This window comes from Natator depressus, chromosome 3 (assembly GCF_965152275.1).
Source record: "Natator depressus isolate rNatDep1 chromosome 3, rNatDep2.hap1, whole genome shotgun sequence".
Taxonomy (NCBI): Eukaryota; Metazoa; Chordata; order Testudines; family Cheloniidae; genus Natator; species Natator depressus.
In genome coordinates, this window is record NC_134236.1 from 91,516,932 (window position 1) to 91,543,891 (window position 26,960).

Consider the following 26,960-nt stretch of genomic DNA (forward strand, 5'->3'; position numbering starts at 1 on the left):
TGGAAAGTATAATTTAAGAGATTCATAGAGTTAAAGGCTATAATGGACCTCCTATATATATAGAAAGGCATCCAGTCTTGATTTAAGAAGATCAAGAGATGAAGATTATATCACTTCCCTCAGTAGTTTGTTCCTGTGGTTTATCAACCTCACTGTTAAAAAAATTGTGCCTTTCTTCCAATCTGAATTTGTCTGGCTTCAGCTTCCAACAATTGGGTCTCATTATGCCTTTCTCTGCTAGATTAAAGAACCCTATAGCACCCAGTATTTCCTCCCCATGACAGTACTTACTTACATGCTGTAATCAAGTTACCTCTCAATCTTCTTTTTGATAAAATAAACGGATTGAGCTCTTTGAGTCACTCACTGTAAGGCATTTTCTTTAGCCCTTGAATCATTTTTGTGACTCTTTTCTGTGCTTTGTCCAATGTTTCAACATCCTTTCTAAAAGGTGGACACCAGAACTGTACAGAGTAATCCAGTATCCATCCCACCAGTGCCACATAGAGGTAAAAGCACCTCCATACTCCTCCTCACCGTTCCTTTGTATATACATCCAAGAATCGCATTAGCCCTTTTTCTACAGCATCACGTTGGGAGCTCAAGTTGAGAGTTGTTTGTACACTATAACCCCTAAATCCTTTTCAGAGTCATTGCTTTCCAGGATACAGTCCCCAATTTGGTAGGTATGGCCTGCATTTCATGTTCATAGATGTATGACTGCGTTTGGCTGTATTAAAATGTGTTTTGTTTGAATAGGCTTAGAGCGATCCAGATTGCTTGGTATTCTATGTGACTGCCCTGTTCTTATAATTATTTACCACACCACTAGTCTTTGTGTCATCTGCAAATTTTATCATCAGTGATTTTATATTTACTTCCAGATCACTGAAGAAAATGTTGAACAGTGGCATGTCCCTTCTCTGGCTCCTACACGGCGGCGTGGCCAGCTGGCTCTGCACATTGCCCCGTCCACAGGCACCACCCCTGCAGCTCCCATTGGAGCGCTGCAGGGGGCATTGGAGTGCGTATGAGCCAGAGGGGGGTCATGCCGCAGCTTCTGGGAGCCGCCTGGTGCGCCCCCCGGCCCTGCGCCCCAGCTGGAGTGCCAGAGCGGGGACATCCAACTGCTTCCGGGAGCCATGTGATGCAGCCCCCGACCCTGCGCACAGGCTGGAGTGCCAGAGTGGGGCCATGCTGCAGCTTCCAGGAGCCGCTTGGTGCGGCTCCCCGACCCTGAGCCCCAGCTGAAGTTCCCAAAGCAGGGCAAGCCCCAGATTCCGCTCCCTAGCGGGAGCTCACAGGCGGCTTAAAACCTCTTCAAAGCTTGCAGGCTGGATGCAGCCTGCAGGCCATTGTTTGCTTACCCTTGATCAACAGTTACCTTTATCAACAAAATTAGTAATCTCCTCAAAGGATTAAATCAGTTTTATTAGACAAAGGCTATTTCCATCAAACCATTAATTTCCCAACTGTAGAATACAGTATTCTCTGGCTGTCACTGATGCACCAGTACCATCAATGCCAGGAAATTAATATATGATATCCCTGGGTTTATTATTTCTCCTGGTTTTTTGTTTGGCTTTTTTATAGTTTGGTATTTTTTTTTGTCTCAGCCTTAATTTAATGTTAATGTCAGCTTTTAAAATTTCATGCTCTTCATTTTCAAGCCATATGTTGTACTTCAGTTATTTTAAGTAAATTGTATTCTCACTAAATAATCTAAGCAGTTTATTTTACATTTTCCACTAGCTAGACCATGCATGCTGATTATGTTCTGCATCAGCAGGCCCAGTCAAACTATATTATATCATTACCTAGCAAGCCAACCACAATAAATTATATTCTGAATTGGCAAATTCTGTTTTATCCAAGATTTAGCCATGAAAATTCAGATATTCTGGACATAGCAACAATTTATGAATCGGGACAATTTGGCTATTACATAGATAACCAAAAAAGTCACAAATCCTGCTGTAAAAGCTAATCAAATAGGGATTACAAAGGAATCAAGAATGCACAAATAAACATTTGACATTCAAAACCCTTTTAGTACTAGAGCGTTGTAAGTGTTATAGGTTCAGAAGAGGACATAATTTATATTAGCTCTAATATCAGAGTTTCTCCGTTGAAGACTGTGGACGGGTATTTCATAGAGAGTTCAAGGAACCTAACACAATAAAAAGCTATTTTTCTAACATGATAAAAAAGTACAAACAGAGTGCTAGATTCTGATCTCGTTTATGCCAGTGTCAATCCAAAGTAACCCCAATGAGCTCTGGATATACATTGGCTTAGCTGAGCAATCTGGCCCTGAGTAAGAAGCTATTTAAAAAAAACAAACCCAAAACCCCCTAGAATTGCAGCAAAAGAATTAGGATTTTTTTCAGTTAAAAAAAAAGTCTCTAAATGTCTGAGCCAAGGCCCATGAAGTCAATAAGAGTCTTTCAGTCAACTTCAATGGACTTTGGGGTCACATCCTAAATTGGTAAAATCTGATACTTGAGAAGGAAATCTAAAAGTACTTGATAACTTAAGGACTATAGAGAAGGCTGCCTTATGACCCCCCACATATGCTCCATTTTAACATATGAAGAATATAAATGAAGCAGTTAGGCACTAGCATGGTTAAAAACACTGAAATTCTTCAGCCTTCACTTTTTCAATAAGAAACCTCAAAGTACTTTACAACAAAGAGTTCAAACAGCCCTTTTTCTTCTGTTCACAAAAGATGGTTATATTGTCTATTTTTTCCCCTAGCAATAGTCAGTCAAATGGATCATTTGAAAGAATGTCCTAAACATCGGAGAGTGACCAAACAGCTTCAGAAAAAGGTGTTGCTTTTTGGGGTGGGGTTTTTTTTTTTTTTTGTAAACCAGAGTAGGAGAAAAGGTTTGAACCAATCGACAAGTTGCTTTCTCCTCTGCTGCACTAAGGGCCTGGACGAAGGCTGATTTAAGTCAATGGGAGACTTTCCTTTCCCTTCAATTGCCAATGGATTGAGCACTAAATTTCAAGATCTGACAGGTGCTCTGCCTCTGGTCCATTATTCTAGGCTGAGTGGGAGTCAGGGAAGGCTAAGCAGATAGTGCAAGGGATAAGGGCCAGCAGTGACAAGAAATGGGATTATAAATGAATACAGGTGTGTGGGTCAGATGTTTCTACTGAGAACAGGCAAGCTTTCACAATTCCTTTTCTATCGCAGCCAAATTATTATAACTCCAAACATTTGTTTACGGTTATCCACCAATTTTTCAAATGTCAAGAACCTGTATTTCAGGATATTTTCTCTATGGATAAGTTTATACTGCAAGCTCTTTGAGCTAGGGACTATGTCTATCTATGAGCTTGAACAGAATCTAAAACAATGGGGCCCCTATCCTGATAAGGGCCTCTGGGCACTACCACTACAAATATTTCATAATAATTATGCTAATGACAAATATCATTATTAGTGATTCAAGCTATTGACGATATATAGCAACCTGATAGTTTATATTACTTTTACTTTCTCTTCCAAACTATGAAATCCCACTTACTGTAGCTCACCCTCAATAATGCAGTTACTATTAAGCAACACAGTGAAATTGTGCTGTTTATGTGCCTTCCATCTGAGCAGACAGAGTTCCAAATCAATGCCTGAAAATTTTTTAAATCAATTAGAGACCAATTCTAGAGAAAAATCAGACTTCCAAACTTGAAAAACTGGGCTGCAATTCAAAAGAGTTAGAGGTGTTTTTAGTTGAATGAGAGCCCCTGGTCATTCTTTGGTCTCTCTTCATTGGAAGGACACAGGAGCTAGTTTTGGTAGTACCATACCAGGTTATCCTCTAGTATGACTCTATAGAGCACTAACTCATGGTATAAAATTCTAAAGTGAACTTCAGGGGAGGGCACAAAATGGAAAATAACATGCTCCCTAACAAGACGTTTCATAGTCTGACCGTAGATTGTTCGCAACTTTGCACTGAGATGCTAGTTCTCTGAGAAACTTGCATTATCAAGGGACTGCTCCTTCTTTTGCATGCTATCATATATTTAAATGTATTATTCATAAATCATAAACCAATGAATTGTGAAATAATTTATAACTGCCATTTTCTGGCCATCAAAATGTACTGCATAATAGGCTGCAACTGTTAACGCAGAAGGTAATATGGACGTTTCAGTTCCAATAAATCACTTTTTCAGATGCTGTTACTTCATAAACATCAATTGCCATAGGCTAAAATAATGTTTTAATGAATTGTTTCAATTTGGATTTTTGGATTTTAGTTTTAAAAAGACTGTTCACAATTAGTGTAACACAACACCAAGCCTTTGATTGCATCTACTTCCTGGTCAGGGTGCTACATCTGCCTTTTTTCTGATACAAGATTAATGGTATGTTGACTCCATGATTTAGGCCTCTTATTATTCTAGGTTGAGTATATGATTCATAAAGACTAAGGATGACAGCAGTGTTCTGTACTTTAATACTCCAAAGTTGTATAACAAATTGTAGTGATGTCTCTACTATGGGCCTTACTTCTGAGCATCAGTAGATCATTGGCCAGAGTAGCTTTTTTTAACCTGTTGTCCTCTGAAAGAGAGAAAGATGCTGCTTCTCCAGTATGTTAAAAATGGACACAAAACCTTATTATACCCCGGTCCTACACCCTGCAGAGGTATTACTGCCTTGTTGAAGTAGTGTGTGTGTGTGTGCGTGTTGAACTGCATATCCCTATCACCAGAAGGAATGCTTTAACTATGTTTATCCCAAAAGGGTACTGTAGAGAATATAATAGCATCAGAGATGCTGAAGTGCTATTTGGTGAGTCCAACTTGTGTAATTTAGTCTTCTTAATTTTTAAGCAAGACTGTGGATGATCTGAAAGATGGGAGAATAGTAAATAGTTCAACTTAAATACATTTGCACGCCTTTTAAAATAAACACTTTTCATGATCATTTGTTCAAGTGCAGTTTTGTTCATACAGATATTTACAGGAATTTTGAATTAACTGAAATTCATTTAATCAAAAATGAAATTTGTGGTGAAACAACATTAATTTTAGGTTGAAGCAGAAATAGTTTGAAGGTGAATCTATCCAGTCAGGGTAAAGAAGCAATAGCATGTGACTTATCTGACCAGTCAGACATCTCAAATATCACATTGCAGATACTGACTACTTCAAAAGAATATTTGCAATGAAAATGAACTGAAGAGGTACAAGTAGCAAACAAATGTAAAAAATCAGTCTGTTCATGGACAATTTGGGAAGAGGAAAAAAATCTAAATTAGCTGTGTTGTCCATTGTCCAATTGTTTGCTCAGATTTACTTGAGCTGAAAGATTTACATTCTCAAAACAATTATCTTCTGGGAAGGAAGGTACATTGCCAAAATCGTGTCCTTTTAGTCCAAGAGGTACTGATTTCCAGATGAAATTTTGAACCAAGGTTGCAAGTGTCCTAATAGAACCTATTGGTCTTATGGAATTTATTTAAAAGATACAAAGATGAACCCCAGGATCTTAGCCAATATTTTTTTCTCTACATAAAACAGGTTCTCACAGTTAGGTTACCTTACTTCTTACCTTGCTTACTTACCTTACTTCTATTTGACTGTGCATTTGATTACCTAATCCTAGAAAGAAGCCTGGAGAAATGGGACAGAACTGAAGCAAAACTCCAAGAGGTTGATCTTACAGATTTAGCTGTAAGCTATCACCTAAAGCAGAAGGGATTTGGTGAGGTGTGGAGGTGGGAAAGAGTAAAGCCCCTCACCCTGCAGACCTGAGGATCCGCCAAGAAAGGACTCCTCAACTCCACTGAAGTAGAAGCTATCAGCAAGGCTGACTGAATCTCCACACAGATCCACTGCCCATTTCTCCCTAGCACCATGTGGCTATGTCCCTTTCAGCTTCACAGAAGACTCAGAAACCCAAGAATCCAAGCTGTATTAACACCCAGACAGATTTCCATGGGGAAATCCGGACGTTCTTCAGGGATAACCAATCCCTGCAGCAAATCCTCCTTTTTAAGAGCAGGTTCGACAAACACCTGTCAGGCATGGTCTAGATAATACTTAGTCCTGCCACGAGACTGGAATAGATGACCTCTCGAGGTCCCTTCCAGTCCTGTGATTCTATGATGCCAGCTAATAGCTGCACTTTCACATTCAGTAGAAACTATGAGCTGCTCTCCTCCACTTTCTACTTGACTCGTCACTTCAGTTTTCAAAATGCAGCTCATCTGTTGCAGTATTTCCTGGAGAATGGAAAAAGGACTGACATTGCCTACTTCATAGTTTTGTCCTTGTAATGGGGTCGGCACTCACCTCTCATGGGCACCCCCTTTCTCTGACTGATATGCCTGCAATCACAGTCTTTTTTCAGGGTGGCACCCACCTTTCCTGGACAGCCCCCTTTTGGTTGGTTGGGTGTGAGCCTGTTTTTGATTTTAGTTCTTTCAGTGGGGTGGCACCTGTCTCTTGTGGGCACCCACCAGTTGATGGTTCTCTTGGTGGGTCTTCAGCGATTCAGCCCTCCAGCCAAGCCACATATGCTGTTCCCCGCCTTCTGGGGTATACAATCTTTTCCTGGCCTTGGTATGGGGCCGTAGCCCTAAGGCCTCTTCCCGGAAGCAATACCTTCTTCAACACCCCAACTGGGGCCCACCTTGGTACCCTCGGCTGGTCTCCTTTCAACAGCCCTCCCTACATTCAATCTTTAACCAGACCAGCAGGGCCCATCTCGGTACCCTCGCCTGGTTTGGCCAGGTCCTGGTCTCAGTCCCCTGGGCTCAGCCTGCCCATACTGACCTTTTCATGGTCATGCTGCTCTTCTATCCATCTGCATTTTCTTGATCCATCCCACTTCTATGGATCTTGACCTATTCAGAGTAATTAATTCTTGCAGATGGAATTGGGTGGGGTGTGTAAAAGTGTCAGTGAACATGAGCTGAATTTCCAGTATACATGGGCCAGTTTTTGGATGGAAGCCATTTGAAATTCAGCAGTTTCCACCCAAAACCAGGCAAAGCTTAGTAGACTTTTTTGCTCAATTTCAGTTTGTTTTCAGATTTATTTGTGAAATTTTAGCGGTTGGGCTAATGCAAATATATGCAAATAAAAACAAAGAAAAAGATTTGCATGAATTTCTGGAAAGCAGGTCAACTAAATTTCACACAGCAATTCATGAGAATGGTTTTACATAGACACTGGTGACAAACAAAGATGAAGTCTCTCACTTCTCCTGTTTGGCATTGCCATTGACTTCATGAGAAAAAGTGTAGACAAATACAACAAAAACATTGCATGATTTAACAGTACATTAGAAGGCAAAGGGATAGAAAGGTAGGTCAATTCTCACCCCTTGGTATTCACATGCAAGCCAGTGGGACTATCCAGAAGGAAATAATGTCACAAATTGGCCAAGAGGCAGCTGACCAACAAGATTTGGTCATCAAAAAATCTGTCACTTAAAGACCAAACTATGAATCTTCAACTCAAATGTTTTTTCAGCCTTATTATATGGACATGAAAGTCGGAAATCCACAAAGGGTATAGACGGATGTCTAAATGCCTTTGAAAGCAAATGCCTTAGGAAAATATTCAGTATTTTATGGAATTTGTCAAAAATGCTGAGATTTATCAGAGAATTCAACACCCTGGATCACTAAAGTTATCCAGAATAGAAGATGGAACTATCTGGGACGTGCATTAAGAATGAAGCCAGAGCATTTGCCCCGGCAGGCATTTCATCGGGCAGCTTGAGGAACACACAAACAGGGCTAACTGAAAGAATTCCTCTGTCAAACAGTATTCAGAGAGGGGGAATTTATGGGACTCAACAACATAATGACATGCAAAGAGTCGCCTATGATAGGGGTGGCAGAACCTCGTTTGTGCCCTAAGAGAGATTTGATGGTGCGGAAAGGATTCAGATGCAGGGCAAGAAAAGAAGAGGGAACAAGCAAGAGTGGCAGAATATGTTTGAGTTGATTCAGTTCAAGGCTTTGGGAGGGTCTGACATTTTCAGTCATGTCCTCAGGAGCAAACACACCAAACTCTTAGAATCCTAATGAGAAAACATGGCATCGTATTCCCTCCCTCCCCCCATCCCCCTACCCCAGGTGATTTACAGTAACTTACATTGAAGGTAATGAATTGCAGCTGCAGGTTCTTTGTGTCAGTGTGGGAATATTCTCCAGTTGTACAACTGAGATAAAGAATGCCATTCTAATGAAGCCATGCTGGATGCACGTATTGTAACACTCAGCAGAAAACGTATAAACAAAGGCCCCAAGAAGAATCAATTGCAGTAACCTTGCTTTTGACCATTAGCATCAAATACAGCAATATAGAATTGATTACTGCAGGCAGCTGGTGCATTATTAAATTCTTAGGCACACAAACAAAAAGCACTCATGATAACTGACAGCTGATAAAATGAATCACTAGAAAATATTAAAAAATTAATTGGTAGGGAGGGGAGTATATGTTATTCAGAAGCATTTCTATGGTGCTTATTCCCATAGTATTATGAGCATTTAAATATCTATTTTGTTTGATTTTCTTTGTGTGCTAATTTGATTTAGTGGGCTTTGTCTCAGAAGGTCAGTACTATAGGTACCTGGAGCTTATGTGTAACCAACTAACCTTTGAATAAACACGTGGTTACTATAATTCCATTTTACTGTAGGAATAATGAGCTGGTTCAGTCTGTTCTGACAGCAGAACTTCTACCTGTGAATAATAACACGTAAGAAAAAATTGCAAATTTGAACAGTCATGGATGCCCATACCCTGAGTTGCTCCGGTTTGGAACAAAAACACCACAATGCATGTAGTAGCGTTACTCAAACTTAAAAAAAATCTTCAAATTTATAAAAAGTCAGTTTTGAGGGTTAACTAGGACTCCTCATGAATCTAAATGCAATCTTATTATTACATTAATACAGCAAATACTATGGAAATAACAAAAAGTATCAAACATATAGATTTCTTCAGTACCAAAACGTACACCGGCCACAAATCCTACGCATTTAAAACATGCACCCCTGATTTGGTATTACTGTCCCTGCACCATCCTGAGCTGAACAGGCAGCAAGCATCCATTTCTTTGACTTGGCTGGTATCCTTCTCCTTATGGTTATCTTCTTGCTGCAGTTAGTGAAACAGCCCTGTAAACATCAGCCCTCAGGACAGAGATCTTCACCTCCCCTCTGATATGGCTATCTCGCTCTGGGTCTGGTTGAAACAACTGAATAGTTGGTGCCTTTTTTACTTTACACTTGGGAGTGGAAATGGCCTCCACCCTTCGAGATACCCTACTGAGCATGCTGCAAGGGCTCCTGAACATTTTCCTTTGATTACCTGCTAGTCCCAGATTAGCTGGAGTCCATGGACAGTTGCTCCACTCTTCTGGCAAAAATAAATATCATCTGACTACTACTGTTTAAAAGGGACAGTGACAGAAGCATGGGTTACATATGCAAGTTTCTTTCCCATTCTTATCAATGTAAAAGAGTTTGCACACCTATAGGTATCTTGATGTATTACAGTAAAATCATCTTCTAGCTACACAGTAAGTTGTTTTCAAACTAAGATCTTTGGAGTTCATTTGGGTGATCCTCTTGCTTTTATTCTGATTCTGAGAGTTCTGCTTCCCCACCACATAGTCCCATGGATCAGCACTCCACTTGCTCTGCCTCTAAGAAATGAAGAAAACTTTACAAGAGCTTTCCCTGTTGTATCTAATGGTTGTGAACCATTCAGAGCACTCTGCCTGGTCTTAGGCCTTGTCTACATGGGAAAAGTTTTACCAATTTTTGTTATACAGATGTGTGTATATATACACATCTTCCCTCTGTGGCTTTTTCCAGTTAATCTTAAAACCCTTCCCAAGCAACACAAGCTATACCAGAAAGGGGCCCTCATATACTGAAGTAAGAGTGTCCTCTCAGGGAATCATACTGGCTTAGCTATACCAGTTTAAAATCATATCTTAGGTTTTACAGAAAAAAACCCTCTCCTGTGCAAACAACCCTATAGAGAGTGTGAGTAAATACATTGTTTTCAGGCGCCTTCTGCCTGATGTATTTGAATTAGACAGTGTGGTGGCCACCTCAGATGTACTAAACACAGACTCATTTCTCACAATTCCTGTGATGTGCTGGAAGAAGGGGGCAGAGGAGAGAAAGTTGTCTTCTTAACCTCATTGCCTACTCAACTCCCAGGAAAGGAAGAAGGAAAGAAAAGAAGATAGGATGAGAGTGGAGCTCTCTCACATAAACACAAGTCCTAGGAGGTAAGTATTTGGGAAGGAACCTGCACAGTAGGATCTTTGTAATGACATCATCTGTGAAATCTGAAATCTGACTTGCAGAGTTGAGGGCATGATCCCCGCTGCATCTCTATGGTTTGGGCAGGATTTCAATGATTAAAGTCACAGAGGACATAGGAGGACCTATAAAGCCTCAACTGGGATGATTCTTTATCGTGACACAGCCTAGAACTTAGTTCATTTTAGGTACATATAAAATGGTGGGGTCTGAATTAGCTGTTACCACTCAAGGAAAAGATCTTGGAGTCATTGTGGATAGTTCTCTGAAAACATCCACTCAATGTGCAGTGGCAGTCAAAAAGGTGAACAGAATGTTGGGAATCATTAAGAAAGGGATAGATAAGACAGAAAATATCATACTGCCTTTATATAAGTCCATGGTATGCCCACATATTGCCTTATTAAATTCATGGGATGCCCAGAGCTTGAATACTGCGTGCAGATGCGGTCGCCCCATCTCAAAAAAGATATATTGTAAAAGCTTCAGAAAAGGGCAACACTAATGATTAGGGGTATGGAACAACTGCCATACGAGGAGAGATTAATAAGACTGGGACTTTTCAGCTTGGAAAAGAGACGACTAAGTGGGGATATGATAGAGGTCTATAAAATCACGACTGGTGTGGAGAAAGTAAATAAGGAAGTGTTATTTACTCCTTCTCATAATATAAGAACTAGAGGTCACGAAATGAAATTAATAGGCAGCAGATTTAAAACAAACGAAGTATTTCTTCACACAACGCACAGTCAACCTGTGGAACTCCTTGCCAGAGACTATAACAGCGTTCAAAAAAAACTAGATAAGTTCGTGGAGGATAGGTCCATCAATGGCTATTAGCCGGGATGGACAGAGATGGTGTTCCTAGCCTGTGTTTGCCAGAAGCTGGGAATGGGCAACAGGGGATGGATCACTTGATGATTACCTGTTCTGTTCATTCCCTCTGGGGCACCTGGCATTGGCCACTGTCGGAAGACCTTTGGTCTGACCCAGTATGGCCGTTCTTATTTTCCCCACCCAACCCAGAGTCATAGACTTGGAGATATGGCTAGAGTGGCACTGGGGAATGCTCTGGTTATAAAAACTCTCTGGTCTGTGACCAGTTACCAGAAATTAGGAGCCAGAGCCCACCACAGCTCAGGGCCATGGCCATAGCTTCCCACCTCCCAAATCAGGGAACAGCAGGCAGGGACAGAAAAAATTTTCCCCTGCCAAGGGGCAGCTAGGGACCAGAAGCCCAGCCAGAGCAACCTTAGCCAATGACAGGAAGCAGCCAGATCCTCCTCCAAGGCCAGGACGGCAGCAGCCAGCACTGGGGGATAGCCACGCAACCACAGCCCTCCATCCAGTCCAGGGCAAGGGACAGCCAGGGGCAGAGCCTCAAGGAGCTGAACACGAACCAGACAGGAGATGCCAGAGAAAAACAGGAACTGCTATGTTCCTAGAGCTCATTCCAAGCTGCAGCCTTGTCAGGCTTAAATGCTGTTAATTAGGACATTTGCTGTCATTCATGTAAATAAGATAATGCATAATTCTCAGATATGCAAATTAGGTCATTAGGCCATTTATGTAAAACCTCCAGATATCTGAACCTTCAGCTGTAACAGGTATTCTTACTGACTAGACTTGCATCCCACAGAGAAAACTCATTCCATGCAACTTCTGGATTTTGTCATAGTGCAGTTCATTTGCTGTATTTGAGATGAAAATAGAAAGCAGCGCACAAACAAGCTCAGACTCTCGATCATTTCATCAACCCAAGTGGAAATGTCTGTCTGCCATATAAAGATAATGAGAGAAATTTGTTTTTAGTTCTGTTAGCTCAGTCAGTTAATGTACTCATGTGTGAAATTACCCAAGGGGGAACTCATTGGCCTCTGATTTGATCGGCTGTGCAGATTATGCTGCAAAATGAGTTAGTTTTGAAAACAGAGGGCCTCACCAAACTACACAGGATTGCTGATTAGAATAAAGCACCGCTGGGGACTGACTGTCCTGACAGCATCAAGCATGTAAAGAGGAATATGGAATGACATGAACTGGGCTCCAGTGAAAGGCTTTGTGTAGATTTTGTGGCTCTTCATCAGCATGTTCTCAGGAGGTTACTCCTTTAAAAGGGTTAACATTTCATGGATTAATTGGCCTGGTTTGATTGTTAATTCTTGTTGAAATGATTTGCTTCTCCACCGTTTCCCAACTGGAGAGGAAAAAAGGTAGCAGTTCTTACATTTCAGATGCTTATCATTTAATATGAGGCAGATAATATCTCCAAGTTTTCTGACTTCAGCTAGTCATCTAATAGACATTTTCTCATCTCAAGACTTCAGAAACACAGTTAGGTTGCCATCAACTGGTAGTCTGATGTTTCATATTAGTCCCTAAGAGGCTTAGACTGCCGCTATTCTTATGAAATGAAATTGTAATTGGAGAACCCCATCGGAAAAATCTGCACTGCTCTTGCAGGTTATTTCCAGTTCAATGGGCTGGATAAAAGAGAATTTGCATTTTCATAACCATAAAAAATAATGGTGATGATCATTATCATGATGTTTTAGTGCAAAACCAAAATTAGAAAATCACTGAGTTTCTTTGTTTGTGTGGGCTTTTCTGCAGAAGCACATCTGTCTGTCTTTGTCATTTATGCTATTTTTTTGCCCCAGTGCCAGCAACAGTGTGGCTCTGTTCAGCAGTAACAGGCAGAAGCACTTGTCTGCAAATTCCCTCTTGGAGCAGAAATTCCCCTTAGCTGCACTGCAAACACACTTTTATTTCCTTTTGTTCTGATTTCCCTTCTAACTTCATGATGTATGCAGAATGACTTGTTCTCGTCAGACCCAGAAATGTATTTTCCTCCTTTTAATAGTTTTTCCTTTTATTTTCATCTACTTTCTTTGTAGTTATTCAGGAAAGATGAAATCCAAAGCACTATTTGCTCCTCGGCAAGAACCCGCCTTTGCACCCAGTTTCTCAACTGGATTATTTTGAGGCAGTGTTCCTCAGTGACTGATCTGTTTGGACCAGCGCCAGTCCCTGAGATCTCCCTGACACAGTTTAGGAAGTTTGCAAGCTGACCCCTGGTATCAAAAGGGTTGAGAAACACTGTTTTAAGGCACAAGGATATCAAGTGGGGATAAGAACAAACTTTGAAAGGTTTAGAGGTTCATTCTGGATAAGCACCCAGAACTTCAGATGCTTTTATCCAAACCTCAGTTAATTTGGAAAACTTGCACTATCAGGCTTTTCCACAAAATGTCTAGTTTCATGGATCCAGATGGGAAAGATATATTGCAAGAACAGACTTTCACAGAGTTTTTAGGAACGTTCATTTCCACCCATAACTAGAGATCATAGTGCTTCACCAGTGTCCTGGCAGGAGCCTATAGTAACCACACATCAGAACTATTGCCTAGAACCCCTGGTCATGCAGCTAAATCATATGATGTTATCTTTTCCACTAACCCTGACTGGGTGAATGTATTCTGGCATCAATTACCTATGGAACATCCCTAGGATATATAGCAGAAACATCCAGCCACTCAAAATCAGTATTCATATTCAGTATGCATATTCCGAGCATGTCATGTCATAGATGTTATCTAGGCCTTGTTTTGTATGATTATCTTCAGTGTGACAAGCACATAAAATACACTTTTTATAAATCAAAAATTTAAAAGTGTTAGTTGTATAGTTTTTATTTTCACTGCAGGTACTGAATAAGGTGAGGAGAAGTAATCTTTATGGCTTTCTAATATTTTGCAAATTTCAGTAACATCAAGTAATCTACACTGAGGGCTTGGATTAGGCTGAGATTTAGATAGATCCTCAAGTAACTGCTGTCAAGCGCAGCTATCAGGCTGTGATGTATAGACTGATTTAGTGCTGACTAGTTCACATGTTTTGGGGAATGTCATAAATGTTCATTATGATGATGAGAGTAGGAAGGTAACTATAACAGTGGTATTTAGTTTCTTTCTCTATAGAAGAGATCTCTGCATCCTTATCAGATCCAGCAGGATATCTCTATGTTTCCATGTCTTTATGTCATCAAGGCCCATGCTGTGCCTGTCATCCTTTTTCAGATTAAAGAAGTCTGGATGAGAGTCCTTAGAAACCCACCAGCACTGCTCATTAATTGGTAGAAGTGATCAATACTGAGCAACATGAAGCATTCATTCAGCCTGACTACATTACGGCATTTACAGCTCCAATTCAGGCTGGAAATCAATTGTTCAGGACAGGAACTGTCTCTTTTTCATGTGTGTATATGTAGCTCCCAGCATAATGGATGGAGCCTGGCTTGGTTGAGATCTCTAGGTGCTACCCTCATCCATGTAATTACCATTAACCCCACGGAGGGTTCTGACCTATCTATGAGAATACACAGAGAAGTTCATTTTAATCCTCCATCATTTATCTGCCATAGTATCAGCAAAGGTCCCCCTAGCAAAAATAGGCAGCGTGGTGATTCCAGCTGGCTTTGGCTCTGTTTCAGAGTTCCTTTTCTCACTGTAAGGAAATTTCCATCTACTGCACTGAAAAACAGCTAGCTTCTCCTGACTGATTTGGCCAGTGCTGTGGATTCAGTATCAGGGCTGGAGATTATAAATATACGACCTTCTCTTGCTGAGTTTCATTCTGTTTTTTGTTAAGTGTGGTCTTAGGTCAACTAAGGCAAGTGTTCTCAGCCTAGGGGTCCTGCCCCCCCGGTTCTTCTCACATTTGGAAGGGGGCGGGCAGTATGAAAAATGAGATGAGAACCACTGTTCAAGGGAAATTGTGGTCCACCACCACTGAGATAGATCTTTGCACTGGTCAAGGACAGCAGAGAAGTTTTGAGCTCATTATAGACAGAGATTGCTAATGCTTCCCTGTGGAAGGGCAGAATGCCAGTTGTGAGGCACCTGCTTAAAACAAATAATTTGATTAAAGAGCTAACTATCTGAGGGATTGTCTCCCTCTTGCTGGCCCATCACTGCAGTTACAAATGACTGGATCACTTGCTGTTCTTCTGCTTGAACATTGCAGGATCAGTGGCAGGGTGTTCTCGGTAGAGAGAGATTCCTCCTTTCTAACTCGCTCCCTCTTGCCCATTAAAACCCAGATTTAGGAAGTTCCAGAAGGCAGGGCAAGGCTTAGTTGCTTCCCTGACTTAATTGTTGTTCATGTTTATTTACCTCCTAAATAAACAATAGCTCCTAAAAGGGCCCAACTTAGAACAGGGCCACACTGTGCTAGATCCTATACAAACACACATTAAGAGGCCGTCCCTGCTCCATAGACCTTGCAATCCAAACAGAGAAGGCAGACAGATGGTGGGAGAAGGTAAGTATTTTTTACTTACATGTTTTACTAATGAGGAACTGAGGCACAGAGAGATTAAGTGACTTAGATCATCCAAGAACTATGGGAGATCATCCTTCCTCTCCATGAGATGATGTTGCCACTGGTTATATTAATTTGGGTGAATTTTGTGTTCATTGCTGTCAGGTGTCCAGTTGCCAAGGTTCTGGGGGGGTTCCACGTATAAATATTTAACTAACTAGAACTACAGAATTTTTTGCCATATTCCATTTTTAATGTTCCATTTTTATCCTGTTTAGTATGGATGGAAATGGGTCTCAGTGAAATCTACAAGTCTAGAGTATTTTTATTAGGTCTGTCAAGCGATTACAAAAATTAATCGTGATTAATCACATCATTTAAAAAACTAATTGTGATTAATCACACGATTAAAAATAATTGTGATTAATTGCACAATTAATCATGCTGTTAAACAATAATAGAATACCATGTATTTAAATATTTTTGGATCTATTCTACATTTTCAAATAAATTGATTTCAATTACAACACAGAATGTAAAGTGCTCACTTTATATTTATTTTTATTACAAATATTTGCACTGTAAAAAACAAAAGAAATAGTATTTTTCAGTTCACCTAATACAAGTACTGTAGTGCAATCTCTTTATCATAAAAGTTGAACTTACAAATGTAGAATTATGTACAAAAAAATAACTGCATTCAAAAATAAAACAACGTAAAACTTTAGAGCCTACAAGTCCACTCGGTCCTACTCCTTGTTCAGCCAATGACTCAGACAAACAAGTTTGGTTCCAATTTGCAGGAGATAATGCTGCCCGCTTCTGGATTGCAATGTCACCTGAAAGTGAGAACAGGCATTCACATGGCACTTGTAGTCGGCGTTGCAAGATATTTACATGCCAGATACGCTAAAGATTCATATGGACATTCTTCAACCACCATTCCAGAGGACATGGATAATGATCCAAAGCAGAGTGGACTGACGCATGTTCATTTTCATCATCCTAGTTAGATGCCACCAGCAGAAGGTTGATTTTTTTTTTGGTGGTTCAGGTTCTGTAGTTACCGCATGGGAGTGTTGCTCTTTTAAGATTTCTGAAAGCATGCTCCATACCTCATCCCTCTCAACTTTTGGATGGCACTTCAGATTCTTAAACCTTGGGTCGAGTGCTGTACCTATTTTTAGAAATCTCACATTGGTACCTTCTTTGTGTTTTGTCAAATCTGCTATGAAAGTGTTCTTAAAACGAACATGTGCTGGGTCATCATCCAAGACTGCTATAACATGAAATGCGGGTAAAACAGAACAGGAGACATACAATTCTCCCCCCAAGGAGTTCAGTCACAAATGTAATTAACACATTATTTTTTTGAATGAGGATCATCAGCATGGAAGCATGTCATCTGGAATGGTGGCCAAAGCATGAAGGGGCATAAGAATTTTTAGCATATCTGGCACATAAATACCTTGCAACAGCGGCTACAAAAGTGTCATCCAAACGCCTGTTCTCACTTTCACATGACATTGTAAATAAGAAACAGTATCTCCTGTAAATTTAAACAAACTTGTTTGTCTTAGCGATTGGTTGAACAAGAAGTAAGACTGCGTGGACTTGTAGGCTTTAAAGTTTTACGTTGTTTTTGAGTGCAGTTATGTAACAAAAAAAATCGACATGTGTAAGTTACACTTTCACGATAAAAAAGATTGCACTACAGTACTTGTTGGAGGTGACTTGAAAAATACTATTTCTTTTGTTTATCATTTTTACCGTGCAAATATTTGTAATCAAAAATAATAATCTAAAGTGAGCACTGTACAGTTTGTATTCTGTGTTGTAATAGAAATCAATATATTTGAAAATGCAGCAAACATCCACAAATATTTAATAAATTTCAATGGGTATTCTATTGTTTAACTGTGTGATTAATTTTTTTTGAGTTAATTGTGCGAGTTAACTGTGATTAATCAACAGCCCTAATTTTTATATTTTTTGCTGGGCTTCTGAGTCATATCTGACTGTAGAAAAAGAGAGATAAGTTAGAAAAATGAAGAGCAATATCTTTTTCAAGCAATGGTTCACCCAAAAAGAGGAATTACATAACCTATGAGAACTTACAGTCCAGTAGTTCAGTTATATGCAGGGTAGCAATACAAAGTGATGCAAACTCCATTTCTTAGAGTAGTTTATGGAACAGCTATTTTTGAAGTTGTTTCTTTTACTGTCTATTAATACTGAATCTAAAGGGAATGAGGTTTGCGGGTCAAGATAAAAATTCCTTACGCAGATACAGCAGTAGAGCACTTCAATGAATACAAGTTTCAGTAAAACAAAAAAATTTCATTTGGGGAATCTAACAAACTCTGTACAGTGAATAGCATTTGTAGTCAATTTTCATTTGGTTAACATAGTATGTCTTAATCTCTTCAGAGTGCTGATTTCAAAGCCCATGAAATCAATGGAAAGATTCCCATTGATTTCAATGGGCTTTGGATGAGACCCAAAAGCTGCTGGAAAAACTATCTGATAATCAATGACTGCTCTCCCTCACTGGCCTGCTATATATATATGCTTTATCTCCATTGAATGAAATAGGCTGAAACTCCAGCAATGCTATTAACTACTTTTACCACCTTAGCACTGCAGAGAGCCAGAGACTAAACTTCTAAGAAAGTGATTATGATAGAAAAGAGAGAAAATAAACAAATGCAGCTCCAGCCTGTAACTTCTTGTTTCCAACTAGGAACGTGTTAAAGATTATTGTTATATTTTGTTGTTGTAACGCCTAATTGCACCAAGTAATCTAGACATTCAGAGCTTTGTACGCTCTGCCACAGTGTGGGCTACAGGGCTCTGAATTGCAGCGCACACCAAAGTGTTGAGGGCTAACTGTCCCGTGTCGGCACTGCTGGTGTGACCCTAAAAGGTACCTAGTTCATGTTAACATAATCCTCTTTCAACAAGACTGTGTTAACCTGAATGAGGTACCTTTTAGTTTGCACCCGCAGTGTCCTCATGAGGAAGTTAGTGCGCAACACTTGGTATGCTCTGCAATTCATACCCCTATAGTCTGTGCTGTGGTGCAGTGTAAACATAGCCTCAGAGATAACCCTGGCCCCGAAGAGCTTACCATTTTCAAATGACAAAAGCAGACAAAGGGCAGGGGGAGAGGATAACCGCATATAAACAAAGTATCCAGAGAAGGAGAGGCACATCTTGTTAGTTTTTTCCCCTCATCCTGTCCCCAGACAACAGTGTGAAAGTGGGGAGAGGGATGCAGTCAAAATAGGCTTTATTTTTGTAAATATTATGTAATTTTCAAAATTCCCTGTTCTCTCCCCTTTCCCTTGTTACCTTTCCTTTCCTGTCTCCACCCCTGGCTGTCTTCTCTCTCTCTGTCACCTCTCCCCTCGTCCTCTTTGTCTCTCCCTGCTTACTCCTGGATATCTGTACCCCACAGCTTCCATAGTGTAGGGATGAGTTCTCGGTGTGGGTTCTCACCCCAAAACAGTTTTGTGCTCAGCTCCATTTTTTTAAGGCTGCTGAAGCTGTATGATGCTGTTGCTCCCTGAGCTGCTTTTCCCCACTATCCCTGTGACTGGCAATTGTCCTGGCAACTCAGTGAAGGAGCCAGGCATTTGGCAGTGGGTAGGGGACTTATAGGCCCTTGCAGAATATGGGGTTCGGGGCATGCAGGTCTGTCCTCCCCACTGCTTCCCTTCTTCAGTTTCTGGTGCTCAGGGGTGTCTTGACTTAGCTTGCAGCAACAGAAATGAAATTCAACTGCCAACCCAAAGTAAAACTCCTGAAGTCTGGATGGTTATTGGAAAGTTTGTGCCTGGGGTTTTAGTTTGGGCTTATTTGTAGACAGAAGGGTCCACTGAAAAGCAGACCCTCTACTACAGCCAAGAGGTGCCAGAATTAATGTATGAGGAGAAAAGGAGAGAACTGAGGTGTCCATAGGGAGTGAAAATTAAAATGAAACAGAGAGGAAAAAGACATTGGATCGATTGACTTGGGGTTTAATTACCGCAGGGGGGAGATCTCTGCCCAACCACTCCTTGCAGGCTTGTGACTCATGGAAGGAATCTTTCAGCAGATTTGCTCTCGCATTCTGCATTGTGTTTTTGGCTGGGTGATTACATCAGATCACACTGCCAGATGACACGTGAAGACCTGGTGACATGCTTGGAAAAAAGCAATTAATGACTGACGAAAAGCAGAGCCCTGCCTTCTTTCCATCTACAGTCCTTCTGACATGCTTTAAACTTTCCCCATTATGGTGCATTCCCTTCTGAAGTGTATTTGTTACACTCTCACTGTGGAAAATGAAAGCAGATACAGACTTATCATCGGGGTTATGCTTCTAGCATTTTCAAAAGCCCTCAAAGGGGCTATTTCTGAAAAATGCCAAATGCAGTAGGATTAACCACAAGCAGAAATGTTGGACACAAGCTGTGTAGCTCCGTGCTGTGATAGCAAATTAATAACAGGAAAAAGTTAGCACCTTTAAAGAAAACTTGTATTTGACAAAATTATTTCCTTACAAGCATAAAGAAGTGGGGCAGAACTGCTGAAGCTCTTGCGTGAATAATTTAACTCAGTCTGGCCTTCTAGCACTGAATCTAAATGAACCAAGAGAAACACATTTGGCACCTGTCAAAGTTCCATAATCAGCTAGGATTAGAGAACAGATTTGTGTCTCCCTTTTGTTCAGAAGGTAGCCCATAATTGGTTACACGATTGTAGTTAGCTGTTGGCATTTTCATTCATTCTTGTATTCCTGACCACAGCTGAACACTTGCACTTTTAGAACTCTTGCTAAATACAAAATCAGTTCTATGTCCTTTGACCTACCAAGTTGCGCCATGCGGTTTGTCCTCTGGTGAGTCTTGAATTCAGATCACTTTTGATTGCTTTGTGAGAGGGGGCTTCCCAGTAGGGAAGTTGATTAGGGGTGTGCATGTACCCTCACCTCACATCTTTGCCCATTTCTACAAGCGTACTGTTTAAAGATTCTGAAAGTTAATTTTTCTTCCTTTATTGGGTTCATGGTTGGTACAGCTTAGGATGAGCGTAAAGGTGACTTTAAGCCCCATTTACTTCTCTTTTGATCCTAGATAAGCTGGAGTGGCCACATGGTTGCTCTGACTTATGCCAATTAGAATGGCCCACTAGGGACCATTCCACTGGCTGGAAATTAGCGGAGTACATTGTGCTCCGGCTCCGGTATAATTCACACTCCTTCTGCTGATGTGGGAGAAGCAAACAACATAAAGCTGTTTATGCCACCTTTCCACCATCAAAACGTTCTTCCGTTGCTAAGGAAATTCTCAGCTGCCCCTTTAGGGCCGCTTTAAGGTCACTTTGTGCTGTTCCAGCAGCATACAGTGACCTTACAGGGGACTAAGGATCAAATACTTTATTTCTAATTCCTATGGACTTCTGGTTCCTGCCTCTACCTCACCTACAAGTGCTGAAATATTGCCAGAAAGTCTATTTGTGTGATATTTCCAGCCCAACCTGAAGCAGGATATATCAGAAAACTCAAAAGAAGGTCTGGTCTTGTGAAATTGCCTATCAGATTATGCAGACTCAAGCTTTGGATAAACATCTGATCTTCTGTGTGTACATTCCAACCTTTTGAAGCCAGCCCAGGGCTTCTTAAAGCTATAATCCCTGACTTTTCTGAAATCACATTAAAGCATGTGCAGCCCTATTATCTGCTTTCTGAATTCAGCTTACACACAAAATATTTATTGCTGCAAGTGAACTACCTTGGGCTTTCATCCAGGTGAATAAAAACTGATGTACCACCAGGCACCAATATATGGTTAAGTAAATGTCAAAAGAACCTAAAAATATATTTTCTAAGGGTACTTTTTAAATGCTTTTTAAAATTTATGATATCATTGCTATTTATATAGCACCGACTGTGTGTGTTATACTTTAAAGACACATGGTTTGAAAACAATAAAACCTCAGACTTGAACTGCACCTTTCATCCATAGATCTCAAAACATTTTACAAATATTGGTAAATAGCATTATCCCTATTTTGTGGAGGGAGAAACTGAACTCCAGAGAGGGGAAGTGACTTGGGCAAAGTCATAAAGCCGATAAGTGTCAGAGCTGAGAACAAAACCCAGATCTTCTGAGTTCCAGTTAACAGTCTCATATTTACCTATTGCTAGGGCCATAGGAGAATTGCACTCATATTTTTGATAAAATAGGAGGCACGAGTAATGGAAACAAACTTCCAGCAAGAGTATCTCCTCAAAATCTACAGTGAAACAAGGAATGACTAACAGTGCTCTATGCTGTGCATATAAAAACAAGGATCTGTGCCTGCAATTTTCCACTAGCCCTCGTGAGCACAAATAAGCAGTGCAACTTTCTAATGACTTAACCCTTATTTATGTTTAGTTTTCAGGACTTTATCTGCTGTCATTCTTTACTATCCTTGTTGGGCTGGTGCTGTACGCCTCCACCTCCACGTACGTAGCCCAGGATCCACGGGTGTACAAGCAGTTTCGAAACCCTTCAGGACCTGTTGTAGACTTGCCAGCAACCGGACAGCTGGAACCTTCAGTAACGTATACCAGTCTAAGCCAGGAGACAGAAGAGGAACCTCATGTCAGAGTTGCCTAATCCCAGGCACTTGTCTCCCACTGATGATTTCAGTAGAGTTTGTATATCCATGATCCCTGTATTGTACATAGAGAAAGGTATTTACTGGGTACGGTTACAGAGGTGAGCTTCAAGGTAGCAAATAGGGAAAGCCTGTAAAAGTTAGAAACTAATTGTCACTGGGTGTACATTGCGAAGAGGTGCCAGTCCCTTATTTAGTACTATGCTGGCCTCAACAGAATGCTCTATGTGAATCGCTCACTATCAAACTACCTGTGAAGATATTCAAAATGCAAGCTGAAATTACACAGAAATCAAAAGGGTATTTTTGCACCTATTGTGTGATACTTTGCCAAGGCCACACAGAGTTGTGGAAAAGCCACATTTTTACAGCAAGTCCACTTGTACAGTCACTGTTATTTTCTCTCTTTTTAAAATGTATTTGTTTTGCACAAATAAGTGGGATACTTCTGGTAGCTACACCCTGATGCATTTTTGGTAGCACCTGGATCTTTTGGGAGAAAGGATTAATGAGTTCAGCTGTACTATCTATCTGGTAGCCCACCTTATATGTAATCTCTGCTATGAGTGCAGGGGAGGGACAATTTACAATATCAGTCTCTATTCTAGGAATAGGTGTAAAATGAGCATTTTAGCCTTTCTATATTTTACAGAAGTGAATTACTGAAGCATTGACCTTTTTATGTTTCATGGCGGATTTCCTGGTGGCTGAGGTTCTGTACCAGGTGACGCGGGAATTACATTTCTGTAGCTCTGTCTAACCTGCAGAAACAAAACAGAACACATTTCTTACTTTTAAAATTAAATCTGTAACAAATTTTCATTTTCTATTTTCCTAGATATTGTAGCTCTCATTGGTAATGATATATCAGTCAGACCAGAGCATTTATTTTCAATGCTCAGTGCATATTCAGGAGCCTTCTGCTATTCCAGTTCTCTCAGTCCTGTGGTACAGGAGGCTTTGACTTCCTTTTCCGAACCATGCTAATCTGGAAATATGTAAATTTTTCATCAGAACCTTCTTGTGCCACAATCATAAATATTAGTATGATAATGTAGTGAACTCATGAATATTAAGAATAAGACCGACCCATCTGCTGGTGGTACTGCAGCAGCATGATGGTATTCATGCCAGAGAGGTGTAGCCAATTATTTTTCATTTATCTACAAAAGTAGAAGAATTTAGCAGTGTTCTGATATTCACCAGGGAATGTGACAGTCCCTCTAAAATAAGGGTGTGCTCTACCACTGTACTTCTGCTGCAGGAAACTCATCAGAAATGTGGAGCATTTAAAACACTTCTATGGAATCTGAAGCAGAATACTGCAAATCTGTAACCTGTCTTGATTTTTTTTTTGCCCTTTTAAGAGCACAGTGAAAGACAAAAGTCATTGCTTCATACATCATCAGTCCATTTTCCTCTTAAAATTAAGGAAAGGAAGGATAGTCTTGTGTTTAAAGGACAGGATAGAGATTCAAGAGAGCTCAGTTTTATTCACAGATCTGCCACAGACCTCTTGTGTGATCTTAGACATGTCATTTAACCTCTGTGTGGCTTAGTTTCCTAATCTGTATATACAGGGATAGTAATTCTTTACCTCCCTCACAGGAGTATTTTTACCTCCTCACAGGATTAAATTTTTTTTAAAGTGCTTTAAGATCTTCAGAAAGAAGGAGCCAAGGAAGTAGGACATACTATTATAATAGCTTTTATATATTCATTGTATTGGAAAACAGGGTTTGCAGCAAGGCTGTGGTAAATTGCTGCATTTTCTGCTGGTGGGCATATGAAATGTATTTTAGTTGAATGACATTACTCTGAAGAAGTCAGTTTTAAATGAAAATGTAGGGCTTTCTGTAAAAAAAAATACAACTCACCTATTTCTATGAGAAAAAGAAACTGTACACTCTTGAGATTGGAAAAGGCCAGGCAAATCAACCAAGCAGGATGGATTTCTGCTGAAGTAACAATTGTCTTATAGTCTTGTTCTGCAAAGCTATAAAAAGGACTTCTCTGAAGCAGCCTGAGGGAAGTTTGCATACAAGTATAAAAATGGCGACGTGCCAATATGCTAATAAATTACTGACTATCTGTTTAATCTTGTTCTTCCTGTTGATGAGGAAGAGAGACACAGTCTGTCTCATCATGATTATGCTGCCTTCTATGATCCCACTGCAGTTGAAAAAGAGGGGATTGTAATATTGTCAACCCCCCCCCTCCCACACACACACACACACATTCAGAAATCATGAGATTTAAAAAAAAAAAGTTGGGTTCTTTTTATTTTGCTTCTGGTTGGGAGCTTTTAGTGGTCATGTTTTCAGGCTTTCCCCTGCAACCATAAGGGCTGGAAACCTTAAAAAGAAGAAGAAAAAAAAAAAAGCTGAGGTTTTCGTATAATATGACTCCAGGATCTGGGGCTTTAAGAGAAACTGCAAATATAGTGAGATTCACACTCTAAAATTACAAGAGTTGGTGACACCGAGATTTTTCACATTCATCTCTGTTTGTTTGACCTCTCCATTCCCAGTTAAGACCTCAAAATAGGTTTTAAGTGGGACGTAGGTGACCCGTCAATTCATCCTTGTGCAGAGGGCCAGCACAAGACCAAGGAACCACTGAAGTCCTCAAATCAGGGCTTAACTGGTGCATGGGCTTTGTGTAGTCACTGTACAGTTCAAGCCCCTGCAATATGTTCTCGTTACAACTGTCATTGTTCTCTCAGGTACCCTAAAGAGCATTGGTGGGCACCTGTCATCTCCCAGTCTTTTTGCTACCTTTTATACCAATTAAATACCTTTCTCTGCTCATTATTCCCATGTTAGTCTTGAGACCTCTGAAGACTGGGAGTGTATGTGTGCATGTTTGTTTCATGTTTACATTCCTTCATTTTGCATAATTATTTTGGTTTACTTCATTCTTAGTATTTATTTTCTAAGCCAAATGTTTTTAGTCTTTTTCTCTCTCTTCTCTCATTTTTATTACAATAATTTGTAGATGTTTATTAAAGTCTTACTAGGAACAACTGGATCGAAGGCATATCCAGGTCAGCTCACTGACCCAGGAGTTTATGCATATAAGGGTTTGAAATCAACTGATGGCTAAGAGGTGCCATCTGAAACAATTGTTATGGGATATCTTAAATGACTTAATTGTATGGAAATAAATTGCAACTGTTCACATATGCACTGTGCACTCAACAACCATCCTGTGTGTTCTTGCACATGAAGAGATTCATGGTATTGGGATAATTTAGTATGGGGTTGATTTTTTTTATTTTTATTTTTATTTTGTTTTTTTGTCTCCAGCTAAAGAGGATGTGTTGAATTGTTCCAATTTGCCAATAATGGATGGACCTCAAAGGAAAAGAGTAGTATAGCTTTACAAATACGCTGTTGAATGAAAGCTGAGGTCCAGCAGGGAAAACTATTATTTCTAGATGTTTAATTTCCTGCAATTCCAGACCTCAGTGGACACCAGCAAGGTTCAGCTATCCGACTGGCAGCAACTCTACTGGTTGAATTAGGACTTCACCAGCTCTGTGTATATCTTTTTCTTGAACAAACTGAAGCTCTGCTACCCATTGGCGGTGAGGGGTCCTTAGCAAGGCTGATGTAATTTTCTGCTACTGGATGGAGACCTGCACTGGGAGTCAGAACTTGTCTTTTTTTCCAGCTATAAACTTTTAAAATACACAACAATAGACAAAGCAATTGAAAATTTTGCACCACTGTGTCATATGGAAAAGTTTCAATGTATAGTTTAGATATTGCTAACTTGTGCTATTAACATTTTGACAAGTGTGTAGTATTGTTTTCTTTCCCTTTTAAAAAAAAATTAGTATTCCCAAGCTAGTTACAAATATAAATTTTACCCCATGGGTAGGATTTTATTGTTAAATGTCATAATTAAGCACACTAATTTTGGCACTGCAAATGGAAATGTGAACCAAAACCAATCAAACAAAAACACTCCATCCCCAAACTCCTGCACTAAGCTGAACAAACCTTTCTCTGTTTTGATATTTGCATGCTCCTATATGGACTGGCTGTGGCAATGTAATGCCTGTATAATGTTTTCAAATAAAAAATAAATGCTTTATGAAACAGGGTTATTAGTTTCTTTGCCTGGTTCCTTGCCTGTGAAATAACCTGACATGACTTTCTTGAAATATGAATATTTAGCAGGAGGCACTCTAAAATTAAAATCCCTGGATGATTTTCAAGTGTAGGCAGCATATCTTTGCTACACAGCCATGTCTACACAAGCCTGACTTTAGCGATCTTCATGAAATCACTTATAACTATCCGGAATTCATTAGGAGCAGTATTATTCCTGTGTCAGGGGCCCCTGGTGCTTCTGTTGCTAGGCAGCTGCAGCCATCTCTCCTGGCTTCCTTCTTTGGTGCTCTGCTTCCAGTTTCTATACTGCAGCCATGTTCCAGGAAGGCTACTGAGATGGGGAGAAGGAAAAAAGGTGAAGGAAATTAGACATCAGAGGGGAAAAGAGACTGGGTTGGGGGAGGGAGCCTCAGGCAGAGGGGGGAAGATAATACTGGAGATTCTTCAGAGAAGACTGGGAAGAAGGAAGAGAAGAAACCCTAGAGTGTGCACTCAAAGCATTCAAGGATACTTGTCAGGATGTGTGTCTGCCCAGTTTTAT

The 26,960-nt window shown here is 40.2% G+C and overlaps 1 protein-coding gene across 2 annotated transcripts in view; it reads left to right on the forward strand.

Annotated features, from left to right (window-relative positions):
• SLC35F1 (solute carrier family 35 member F1) overlaps positions 1–26,380 on the forward strand; it is a 375,908-nt gene extending 349,528 nt beyond the window's left edge. For both annotated transcript variants that reach the window (XM_074948302.1, XM_074948303.1), the window contains exon 8: positions 22,073–26,380. In XM_074948302.1, the coding sequence (XP_074804403.1) occupies positions 22,073–22,297 (225 nt within the window). In that variant the 3' untranslated portion in view covers positions 22,298–26,380. The remainder of the gene's footprint in view (positions 1–22,072) is intronic.
• Positions 26,381–26,960: the final 580 nt, after the last annotated feature.